This window comes from Corythoichthys intestinalis, chromosome 2 (genome assembly GCF_030265065.1).
Source record: "Corythoichthys intestinalis isolate RoL2023-P3 chromosome 2, ASM3026506v1, whole genome shotgun sequence".
NCBI lineage: Eukaryota > Metazoa > Chordata > Actinopteri > Syngnathiformes > Syngnathidae > Corythoichthys > Corythoichthys intestinalis.
In genome coordinates this window covers 14,828,025-14,841,087 of record NC_080396.1, presented here as the reverse complement: position 1 = coordinate 14,841,087, position 13,063 = coordinate 14,828,025, and the positions used below count along the sequence as shown (strand labels likewise).

General features: G+C 39.6%; 1 protein-coding gene across 1 annotated transcript; it reads right to left on the bottom strand.

Annotated features, from left to right (window-relative positions):
* Positions 1 to 1,191: 1,191 nt before the first annotated feature.
* Positions 1,192 to 12,311, bottom strand: LOC130910064 (dual specificity protein phosphatase 7-like). The gene is made up of 3 exons (XM_057827121.1): positions 11,564 to 12,311; positions 10,608 to 11,036; positions 1,192 to 2,578 (listed from the first exon to the last, which is right to left on the bottom strand). The coding sequence occupies exons 1-3, from the start codon at positions 11,931 to 11,933 to the stop codon at positions 2,268 to 2,270; spliced, it is 1,110 nt and encodes a 369-aa protein (XP_057683104.1). The 5' UTR covers positions 11,934 to 12,311; the 3' UTR covers positions 1,192 to 2,267.
* Positions 12,312 to 13,063: the final 752 nt, after the last annotated feature.

Below are 13,063 nucleotides of genomic sequence, written 5' to 3'. Positions count from 1 at the left end.
AAAATTCTGCTAGTTTTAATATTGCAAAATAAATCGCAATATATCGCAAACCACCCAAAAATCGCAGATAGTTTTTTCCAATATCGTTCAGGCCTACTCCAAACTATTCATCAACTATCAAAATACAGTATTCATTCGATTAATTTGATAACCCATTAATTGCAGATTAGTCCAGTAATCGTAGCAGTCCTAAAGGTTGTGGGGGCTAAAAGTTGGCTGGCAGCCATTGCTAACGCTATCATGGCATCTAATGAGTTAAGTATTTATATCGGTTGGTTTACATAACGGCCCTCCGAAGGTAACCATAGCTACTAGAGAGATCAGTTTGACACCAATTCCAGTTTCCAGTTGGCCTCTGCCTTGCTGCCATGCTTTTAAGACCTAATCACAGCTCTGACCTGTAGGTATGCAACTTGCCAGGTTGGGTCTTGCAGGACAAGCCCATCACTCAACAGCTTTTATTATCCCCAGCGTGATACGTTGCCAGGCATACCCCTTCATGCGCTGCAAAAGTTGAAAGCTGGTATCAAAGCTCGCTTGAACATTCTCAAGTCTTGAAGCTGGAACTAATACAAATAATACAACATTAGCCAAGCATTTAAGCCATTAAATCCGACTGCTTGGGAGTTAGAAAATTACCTTGGTCATACAACATTCCTTTGTCTGCATGACTTTGTCAAGGAAGGTAATTTACTGTACGCTGTTTGTCTTAAGTATATACGATTAAATCACACTGACAAGAAAGACAGAGAAAACACTGAGGCAATCAGACAGCTAAGGAACAGGACTAGAACATTATGATGGCTAAGGAGCACATAATTCATTAACATTAGTCACAAGAAGTGACTCCTTATAAACAACCACGTCTAAATTTAAAACTGTAATGCTTTTAGAATTGTTGATTTGACTAGAAGGAACAAGGGAAATACTGTTTTAAGACAGTCCCATTTCCTCAAGTAATCTTCTATTAAATTTGCGGTTTCTGAAAGAGCAGTTTTACCAGAATGCAAAGTGAAAAAGGATCACAAAGCTAACTTTTTCTATTTACACTTGCAGAATTATTTAAAAATACTTAAACCTCAGAATATGGCCACGTGTTAAATGTAGCGATACTGTGACTATTTATCAGATGTGTGTGCAAATCAAAGTTCAATAGCTGACTTGCAAGGACAACAAAGACACAAAGGCATATTGAAGTAAAAATATACAATATATTCGTTATATAAACTTGTACAGAATACTTTGGACAATTTAGTTAAACATTGACTACATACAAGGGTCAGAATCAGGTCACTGTTCGATCCTTCATTACTTTTGAGAAAAGTTCCCCCATAAAGAACTTATGTACATTTTTACAAACTCGGCAAGTTAAAAAAAAGCCCTTAGATGCACTTGGAGAGACCATGACATTATAGAGATGTCTACAAAATCCCTGAAAATTCTCTCAGTGAGGTAAGAACACATTAGTCTAAACTTGGACTCATTCTTGTGTCAGTCTCCCCTGTTAGCTCAGAGAGCTAAGAGGCTAATTGTGCGCCATCGCGTTTCCCTTAAACATCACGGCACCACAAAAGGAGGCGCCCCGGACTGAATACTGTCAGAAGTACAAAACAAGGTGCATATCCGTCCGTTATGTGTTTAGTCAGAGTAATCATGTCACACGTTTGTTGCTTAAACAAAGAGGCTAAACTTGGTCCAGTTACCCGAGGTCAATATCATGACTGAAAATAAAACAACAACAAAAAAGGCCTGTGATTTGCTATATGTTGGAGCGCAGTCATGCAACTATCAGAATGAATAGAATTGCTATTATACTCTTTAAATGTTATTTTATAGCATTCAGCCATAGATTTACTTCCTGTTGTTAAAAAAAAAAAACATTAGCGAAAACATTGTGACGTGATCCACTAGCTTTTGTGGTTTCAATTGCACAACAGCTGAACCGCCGCCACAATTCAGAACTTGGAAAGAAATTCAAGGCAGGATAAATGTAGTAGCTTAATTTCCCTCAGTTGCGAAACATTCTGATTTGAAAAGATTCTGTTAAGACCATTGAAGCAGAAGTCATTATACAACGAAAGCTGGTATAAAAAACAAAACAAAAAAAAAACGGTTAACAGTCAAAGAGCAATTTCAACAGAAACATTTAAACATGTACTGCTATTATGGCAGTACATGACCTCCTTGTGTGACAAAATAAGGCATCAGACACTGACTGAAATATGGCTGACAAGCTTAAACAACCTCCACCAATATTCACAAGAGCCTTATGTAGAGTCCAGTGTGTCCAGCTGAAAGACATTGTGATTAGTTGGTGTGGTGAAGAAGAGCTGCTCTTCGCTGGTGGAGCGGTTGTCACAAGGACTGTGCAACCCTAGTGTCCGCTCGAAGTCCAACAGCTGACCCATGAAATTAAAGTTTGGGGATATATTGGACTTTTTTCTCTTGACAAAGTCATAGGCGTCATTGAGTGACAAGTTGAGTCTTTGCATCAAGTAAGCCACGGTGACTGTAACAGAGCGGCTGATGCCGGCCAGACAGTGAACCAGAATGCTGCACTGCTTGGATCGAGCCTCATCTGCAAGAGGAAAAGAAAGCCACGTTCAGAAAAATTTAGAGCGGTCTTGAGTAGGGGTGTGATAAAATATCGAAATGGTGATATATAGTGATACTTTGTATCTCAAAAGGTTATCGATATGCTCCTACAAAAATCGAGATATCATTTTAAAAAGGTGTCAATGTCTAAAAAAAAAAAACTAGCTACCAAAATCTTCCACCATCAGTGGAAGTTAACGCTAAAGTTGCCTTGATGGTGCTCGACACCCAATCCATTTAGACTGGGAACGTTCGTTGATTCGAAACCAGAGCATTCACGGTCATTCTGTCAGATTTTCAGGGCATTTATAGGTCACTTGCTGTTCATTTTAGGGCAGGGGTGTCCAAACTTTTTGCAAAGGGGGCCAGATTTGGTGTGGAAAAAATTTGGGGGGGCCGACCTTGGCTGACGTCCTTTATGTCGAACAATATATTTAAGCAAATATTAGCAATCCATTCTGTGTGTCGCATTTGCAATATTATTTTTTTAATTAGTAATTTCAACAATCTAGCAACTAACTTTTGTAGAGTTCTCTTTCGACTCTCGGGCTCTTGCAAAATACTGCTGCTGTGAAATTAAACTAGCTTCAGGTTGTTTCATTTTCTCGCTGCGTATCTTTCCTGTAATCTTGTCGTACATGTCAGCGTGTCTTGTTTGGTAATATCGCCTCACATTGAACTCTTTAAAAAGAGCGACCGTCTCTTTGCAAATGAGGCAGAAACAGTTGTTGCGTATTTAGTAGGGCTCTCGAACGATTAAAATTTTTAATCGAGAGAATCACAGCTTAAAAATTAATTAATCGTAATTAATCGCAATTCAAACCATCTCATTGTCGCGCTCAATCTGTAATGACGCCATTTTACCTATATAGAGATAAAAGGCAGCGCAAAACGTGTAGAGTGAATTTTGGCAGCCTTTAGAGCCTTTATTTAATTGGCTAAAGCCTTGCAATCCCTCTCCCTATGACTAGAAATTTCATGGGAAGCAATGTGGGGAAGCAAGGTGGCAATTGATCTTTGTCTTGAGACCATAAGTTATTTCCCAACGCAGAGAAGCTCTATCTATAGACCCTACACACGACGTCACAACCACGCCTCCGCGCCATATTGTCCGTCAACTTGTCGTGTTGACGCATTACCGCTACGTAAATTCCTCCTATTATGGCGTGTTTTTCTGCTCGTTAACATTAATAATCAAAATGGTGAAGGCGTGTGTGGCGGTTGGTTGCAATAACAGAGAAGATAGACGGAGAGACCTGAAGTTCTACCGTATTCCGAGAGACCCGGAGAGGACAGCGAGATGGACCGCTGCAATTCGACGAGAAAACTGGGCTCCAAACGATTACCACGGATTATGTAGTAGTCATTTTATATCTGGTAAGATGCATTTAATATATATTTAGAGGGTTTTGGGCTGACAACCACAATTAAGATCATTGCAAGGCTAATCGCCGACAACATACAGTTTCAAATTCAAGATGCTTATTTCTTCCACCATCATTCCATTTTGAATAATATTTAGCTGGTACCAAGTGAAAGAAGCTGGCCTCGTCTACGGATCATCAGTTAAACAGGTGTGTTCAAACGTTTTGCAAAGGGGGGCCAGATTTGGTGTGGTAAAAATGCGGGGGGCTACCTTGGCTGATTTACATAGAACAATATATTTAAACAAATTTTAGCAAGCCCATCTGTGTGTCACATTTTCTTTATTACTATTTTTTTTCAATTCAGTAATTTCAACAATCTCGTCTTTGTGGCGTTCTCTTTCGACACTCAGGCTCTTGCGAAATACTGCTGCTGTGAAATTAAACTAGCTTCAAGTTGCTGCGTATATCTTCCCTGTAATGTTGTGAATGTGAGCTTGTCTTGTTTGTTAATATCGCGTCACATCGAACTCTTTGAAAACAGCGACTGTCTCTTTGCAAATAAGGCAGACACAGTTGTTGCGTATTTTATTGAAGAAATAGTCCAATATCCACCTATCCTTGAAGCGTCGGCCATCGCAGTCAACTTTTATTTTTATTGATTGTCGCAATTTTAGAAAATTGGAATTAAAGGGTCACACGGGGTAATGTTGCTTAGAGTGCTGCTCTTAAAGTTTTTCAAACTTTCGCGAGAATAGGCTGATCTTGTGTGGACAAGATAGTTGTAGATATCAGGGTAGCAGATGTCAGGCAGAGAGGGCGAAGACAGCGGGTCGAAAAATATCAATTTAGGCATCAAATATGGATCTGGCGAATGGATAGACTGAAGCTTTTCCACATAACGCCTTTTATGCAACGCATCCAATGAGTTTACAGCGTCTTAAAGCACCGGGGCTTCCATGAATTGCACGACAAATTGAAAACATTGAGATTACGGATAAACAAAGACGGACAATATGGCGGCCGGATACAGCGACACGTCATTCTGTGACGTTGGTGAGTAGGGTCTATTGGTAGCACGACGCACAGTCATGGTTCCACTTCCCATCATGCATTTGGGATGGCCACAGTATCATTTACTGAAAGCTCAACAAATACACTAGATGGCAATATTTAGTCACACTATACAAAGTCACAAGTCTTTCTATCCGTGGATCCCTCTCACAGAAAGAATGTTAATAATGTGAATGCCATCTTGAGGATTTATTGTCATAATAAACAAATACAGTACTTATGTACTGTATGTTGAATGTATATATTCGTCGAGTTTTATTCATTTTTTCTTAATGAATTGCCAAAATGTATATGATCGGGAAAAATTATCGGGAATGATTGGAATTGAATCGGGAGCAAAAAAAAAAGCAATCGGATCGGGAAATATCGGGATCGGCAGATACTCAAACTAAAACGATCCGGATCAGATCGGGAGCAAAAAAAACATGATCGGAACAACCCTAATCGCCTTACATTGAACTCTTTAAAAACAGCAACTGTCTTTTTGCAAATGAGGCAGACAGTTGTTGTGTATTTTAGTGAAGAAACAGTCCAATTTCCACCTATCCTTGAAGCGTCGGCCGTCGCAGTCAACGTTCTTTTTTTTGTTGATTGTCGCCATTTTAGAAAATTGGGAGTAAAGGCCACACAGGGTAATGTTGCTTAGAGTGCTTCTGCCTTTTCGTGGGTAAATGAGGAGCAGCATTTAGTGTGTAAGATACTTCATATGCTGGTAGCAGTACTGCTGACCAATTTATTAAGTCTATGTGTGGGCCAGACGTTATTGATTTTATGACAGATTCTGGGGGCCAGATCAAATTTGTCCACGGGCCGCATTTGGCCCCCGGGCTGGACTTTGGACATGTCTGTTTTCGGGCATTTCCAGGTCATTTCCTGTTGAGTTTGGGTCACTGCCTATTAATTAGGGTGATTCCCAGGTCACTTACTGTTCTTTAACTCAAAATGAAACAGGAAGTGACCCATAAAATACCCCAAAATCAACAGGAGGTAACTGAAAATCAACAGGTAAATGACCTTAAATGGCCCAAAATTACCTCATTGCCTGGCAGTGGCTGCTACTGACGGCCATAGACGTTCAATCCGTTTGAAGTGGGAGGGATTTCAAATGGATTGGATGTCTACTCGTGATAAACTAATTCCAATTCACAGCACAAGCTTGTTTTTCTGTTTATTAGCTGTTTTTAGAATATCCTAGAATGATTTCCTGACCAATGTATCAATAATCATTGTATCGCTGTATCGTCAGATCATCGTTATCGTGAGCTTTGTATCGCATACGTTCCAAGACATTCCCACTCCTAGTCTTGAGACTTTTAAGGAATATGTTCATTTGTCAATGGGACTTAAGTAGAAGAAAAACAATCCGCTCGGCGGGACAATGACACCATTATAACTCTCTATAGAGGACAGAATACACTTGGGACTTATTCTGGGAATTCATTTGCTATGAAAAAAACATATCCGCTTGCTTCCAGACTAACTTGTGACCCTGCAATCAGACACAGCACCGAGAGTGGAAGTGCCACTTCCTTCCTGGTTCTACCGCTGAACCTCTTGTGAAACTGACAAACAAGCTGCGGTTATGGGTGCAGGCTATGTTAGAGACTGCCAGTCAAATTGGAACCAGCAAACCTAGACCATTTGCTCCTTCGCACTAGCACTTTTACATTGTTGTTTGAGATGTTAAACAATAGTTAGCAACTTTCACATTGTCACAGAATAAGCACCATTTACTTAAGAGTACACACCACTTTCCATCCTATGAGCAATTATCACTAAACGCAGGTGCAACAAGTTGTTTAACATGCCTGAAATTGCCTCACTTTAAAAAGAAAGTGTTGTAGTTGCTTAAGACAGCAGGTTAACATGTGGATTTTCATATCTTCTTCAGTAAATATTATCTTTATTGTCCTGTTTTGTCCTGAACTGCTGCCTCCAGTTGGTATTAGTGATTCTTAGCGTCATACTATGTTAATGAAACACTGCCGAAGCAGATTCAGTTGTATTTAACCTTCAAGTTGAATACAAGTGCATTTAATCTTTCAGAACTGTTTTTTTCTCCTTTGGGGTACATTTTTTAATTTACCTTATAAATGTAACACAGTATAATTTCAATCATTGCTCAGGTAGTTTTTGCTTGAAAAATCGTGACTTTATTCCTTTCAAATTGTACTTTATTTCTCATATTTTGGCTTCATTGTTATTAGTGCTGCAATGATTAATCGATTAAATAGAGTATTCGATTAGAAAAAAAATATTCAAATGAAATTTTATTGCTTCGAGTATTCATTTAATTAAAGTGGCGTTCTAATGGTTTATTTTGAAAGTGTTTATATTTAGTTTTATTGATTAGGGTGGATACACTGCCCTCTGGTCTGACTCATTTCACATGGCTGCTCCCTGTTAAGACTAACGTAAGCTAAGTTTTTGTTTGGGCTAATGTTTTTTAATGCATTCGTAATTTACTTTATAGGTATGTTTATATATATTTATATATTTTTTGGGGGGAATATGAGTCTGAACCATTTTTATAAGAGCATTGTTATTGAAAAAAAAAAAAGTTAGCATTTTATAGCATTTAAGCTAGCGCACTTTTGCTATGTAAGTTAGCCAACTGGTCTTTTGTTGTACATAGATCCTCATTTATTAATTTTTTTATAACGTTTGAGGCTCAGCTCAGGTATTTTAATTTTCTTGTTCCTTATCCGATTACTCGATTATTCGAACTAACTAGTTCATCGATTAATTGACTACTAAAATAATCAATATCTGCAGCCTTAATTGTTATAGCTGAGAAGTTTTTGATGTAATAGTTCAATTAGGATATTTTTTAAAAATTACTTCTTATAATATATTTGTAATATTTGGGGGGTTCCTTCTAGTATTCATCTTTAGCTTTTTGGCTTCTTTCCCTTTTCTTGGAATATTTTGACCTTTATTCTTATTCTCTCATCATAGTATGACCTTGTGCAATGTGACGTTTTTCTTGTAAAATATGGACTTTATGTCTGGAATAATCTTTTTTGCTTGTAGCATTACAATCTTCCGTCTCATCTTTGATTACCTAACTTAAAGCAATACTACAGTATGTAGCTTCAGTTTTTGTTGATTTTAGCGACGCCAGTGGACAAAAGCGTTAGTGTTTTGCTTTTTGAAAGACTGCGTTTCCCATTAGTACCGTTGCATGAGCACATAGTGGCGTAAAATCCTGATCTATCGGTCGCCTGCAGATGGATTAACCCTTTAACATCGAACTTGTCGGCAGCGACGCGTTTACGCATATCGTCTTTGAAGCTTCGTCACGCTGTAATTACGTCACCCACGTGCCGCTGGTTGGTCTCATTTGAAAGTGCGGAAGTTGATGTCCACACCAGTTTTTATTTGAAGTCAATCGACCAAGAAAAACGGGAGATAATGTCAATTGAGTTTTATTTTTTTATTGCACTCATAAATATGCATTAAAACGTTGCATGGACCATGTATCTACAGTGGGGAGGACAAGTATTTGATACACTGACAATGGGAAAACCCATTGGCAGTGTATCAAATACTTGTTCTCCCCACTGTATCTCCATATTTCCATCATTTCTTGTCCTTTTTCAAAACCGAAAGCAGCACAAAAGATTACATATCCCAAGAGCCCTTGTGATGTCAAGAAGGACGAACCGAATGTGATCATTTTTAATACATTTCCGAGCGAGGCGCCGACTAATGAAAGGGAGGCATGCGAAGCAAGCAACGGCCGGTTGGTTTGAGCGAGCGACTTTGAAACGTGCAGAATGAATCTAAAACTACATTTAGTGCAAGCTAATGCATTATTTTATTAACTCAAGGAAGAAGATGAGCCGTATTTGTCGTTGTTTTCTTTGGATGAGTCGGCGACTTGGCGGGTAGAAGTGACAACAGCGTGCAAACGGCGAAAGAGTAGGTAGGCTGTGTGACGTTGTGTGTGACGCAGCTCCGTGAACTGTTCAAGAAGAAGCTTTATTGAGTGCACAAAAAAAAAACTTTATTGGGTTGCATGCCTAAAAAATTTGAATTGAACTGAACTACTTGTCAATATTTTTTAAAATACTTTTTTTCAATGTTATATATTTTTTCTTCACTATAATCTTTTAAATTTTTATGTTGATGTGTGTTCGAGAAGCTTGATTGCACGTACGTATATACTTTTGATAAGGTGATGGGTACAACACCTAACTTCACAAAGAGATAGCCTCCAAACCCTTTTTGTGTTAGATGATTTTTTTTTTTCCCCTCACTATATTGCACTGTATATAACCTGTTTTGACCATAGTATGTGTAAAGGCCCAAAACGCCTATGACCATACCTGGTGTTTGTGTTGAATTGTCAAACATAAAACTATTCAATCTTATTTTTTTTCTATTGAATGTTTATCCTAACATGTTGAATAAATATTATCAAGCTTCAAAACGGTTGGTCGAGCATGTTTGGTTGTCAATGGGACATCAACATTACAAATTTTGAAAAAAGATTTTGGGATTTTTTTTGTCTTTTTGGGTCCAAAATGTGGATTATAATTGGTTAGTGAAGAAAACAACAGTTTGGACATGAAGTTCAAGGTGTCCTGAAAAAAGGGACCCAACTTGGCCATTGTAAACATTTTTTTCTTTGAAATATAAAGGCAACATCAAATGCATGCAAATTCAGCCAAAATAGGCTTAGATGTTAAAGGGTTAAACAATATTTCTGTTTCCAGCGGCTGTGTGAAGGATGAATAGTAATAAGGTAATAAATCCAGTTGTGGCTAAACAATAGCATATGATGGTTAGCCACCATGTGTCTTCGTGTGGCTAACCCCCTCACCACCTGAACCCGTCAGCGCTGATGAGTTCGGTCACGCCAGGGAGTGAAAGCCGGGCCAATGTTTATTCTTGAGTGTCTTTTTATCCTCCTCAGACAAAACTTTTTGTCTCTTTTGTCACTCTGCCATCTTTGCAGATTTCGCGCAAAAAAGTTTGCATCGCATTCCGTCTTTAAAATGTATGGGGTAAGGGGAAGTGACGTATGCCATAAAGCAGTCAGCACATTTGTAGTTTTTTTTTTTGTGAGGCAAGGTTCCTGCCACCCTCCTCAAAGTTAATTAGTAATGGTGAAAGTGATACAGGCCCCCTCAAGGCATAAAAGAAGTGTCATTGAACTAGTTGTCAGTTGAAATATCATCACAAATGTTATGAAAATATTTTTGGTTGAAAAGTTACCTAGTGTTGCTATAAGCTTATATATATTTTTTTGTTATCTTAGTCATAATAGTGGTACTTGGACAGTCGACTATTTTTGGGATGATCCTTTGTGCCAACATGTTCACAGCCTCAGATATAGTATTAAATTATTACAGCAAACACATTGTAACCAAATTTGATCAGCAGCGTCAGAGAAATGTTAAATTTTGTAAACAGTTTCAATGAATGCCATATTGTAGCAGCAAACACTATCCCTGCAAGATGAGAGGGCATCTCTCTACCGAAATTTAAGCATTTATTGCCATAATTGCAGACATAATATTAATGGACAAAAATTAAACAACTGTTTGAATATGTGCATATACTCACCAATAAACGATATCGCCTCTGGGAAGAACTGGGAGAGATTTTGACTCCAGTGGTCCGAAATAGGGATCTGTTTATACCTGAAGCGTCCGTCATGTTCAAACATGTTGGGGAGGTTAGGTGTGACGTTCAGGATGTACTTGATGTTGTGTTGGCCCAGCACATCTAGGTTGGTCGAGTCTTTGGCACACCCCAGGTAAAGGTAAGGTAAGATCTGGACTGGGAAGGAAGGCTGATTGCTGGGGAGTGGGCTCTCGTCCGAGTCCGTGGCACTGACGGGTTCTCTGTCAGATTCCCCGTCCGAACAGTCTGAGCTAAGCCGCAAATTTCCAAATCCCAGGAAGGAGAGCGGAGGAGAAGAGCTAGGACAAGAGCTGTCGAGGAGAGTCTCACAGTGTTCTGGGTACTCTGTGTGGAATTTTACAAACCCACCTGGAGGAGAGCCAAAAGGACACACATGAGAAAAATCAGGTTCTAGTTTTATACAGTAGAGTCAAACAACTTCAGGGATGTTTGTAATGGCAAATGATTACAGTGAAGAAGCGTAGTACACAAGTAGATCCGGTTCCCCTAACAGACCATTCATGAAATGCATGCCTGCTGCAGCACAGCCAAACACTGCGTAGCCATTTTGGAATTTTAATTGAGAATCTAAATGGTACACAGCGAATTTTGGAGATTACAAACACACAAACTATTTCGAGGGGACCTCAGATAAATAATATTAACAGGCTATTCACATTTTTTAAAGTTGTCAAACTACAGCTAAACTTTTTTCAGTGTACGTCTATTCGACCAGAACATGGGGGACGTGTTAATAACTCACTATTACTATTAGTTAGAATCGAAATAGCTCTTTAAGTGAACAACAGTCAACTTAGTGCTTCCCTTAACACGAAAGCCAGCAAAAGTTAGCGGCAAGTTAGCTGACACTCCAACTAACATATTTCTGCACATACCTTCAAGGTAGTGGGCTTTACAGCCATCTTCCCACAGTTTTTGAAGAAGCAAACCCAAAACGGACGACGGGGTTCCGCTGTCCGGCCAGCTGACGGTGCTCTCGTCGTACAGGACCACCGTGTCCGTTTGACAACGCCGCGTGAAATTTTCTTTGTCCTCGTGGTTGGGAATGATTGTCCGAATGGGGATGTTGCCCTTCTTGAACCTGCGGAGCATCAGAGCAGGGATGACCACGCTGATGGCTCCTTCGATGTGAGAAGACTCGTAGAGCTCGTGTGCGCGGCAGTCTAGCAGGAGCACAGAAGTGGCCCCCGACTCCAACTCCACTTGCAGCCATTCCACGTTCTTACTCGGCGTCACATTAGACATGTCGCGCTAGGTGTCGAGCTGGGGTCGCAGCGCTGACTTTCTTTCTACATGCTCACAATTGCCCGCGGCGACTCGCTACATTTTACCCGCAAACAAGGAGCCCTCCGCGGCCGCGACGAGCATTTGACTCGGCGCTGGAGCTCGAGAGTAGAGGGTTTGCCCTTTTTTCCGCTTCGCCCTTTCCATATAAGCGGGGAGAGTGAGCCTTAAACTAATGAGTCGACAGCGTGGTCAATCCGCGTTAACGTGCGATATCCAACGCGACTTTTTCTTAAACCCAAAATATATTTGTCAACTTCAGCTTCTCTGCATCGTAACGCACTCGGGTTTAGTCATTCCAATGCATGACAGCGGAGCAACTCCGGAGGGAGGAGTTTGCTACCAGTGACTTAAAGTCGCAGGACTAAACTATTTTTCTTACTTCCAATTCTTCCTTTCTTACACTACCGTATAAAAGTTTGGGGTCACCCCAAACTTTTGAACCGTACTGTATGTCGACATTTTTAAGATTGTCTCTTTAAATATACATTTTCACACTGGACAAACATTGTTTCCTCATTTTGCACTCCAGACAAAAAGCAGCAGAGAACAAATCACAACATTTCTGGGGACCCCCCCCCCCCCCCCCAAAAAAAAAAAAATAAAATAAAATAAAATAATTATTGACAAAACTCCAAACGAACTCAGAAACTCGGTCTTGGTATGGTCTTTATAAATTGTTTATTTGTCTGTTGATAACTAAGTAAGAAAAACAATCATATTAATGCAGGAGGAAAAAAATACCGTGATACCCAGTGGTGTTACCAGGTTGCCAAGTGTGGGTGGGCATTAGTCTTATCTGGGGGTTGGGGGTGGGTGCAAAAAAAAAAGCTACAATGCTCAAGTAGGTCGAAATCCAGCGTAGGGCTACTGCACCTTAAAACATGTTTTGTTTTCTCCTTGAGATAACTGTTGTTGTGATTTGGTCGAAACAAATAAAGGTTGATTTGATTTTATTTGACTTAGAACACCTCCATAACTGAATGGACATGCAGGTGACAATGTTTTCTTTAGGCAACTTATTGTGGTTCCTCGGTTTTATTATTATTATTAATATTATCATTATTATAGTTATTCTTTGTTCCGCAGCC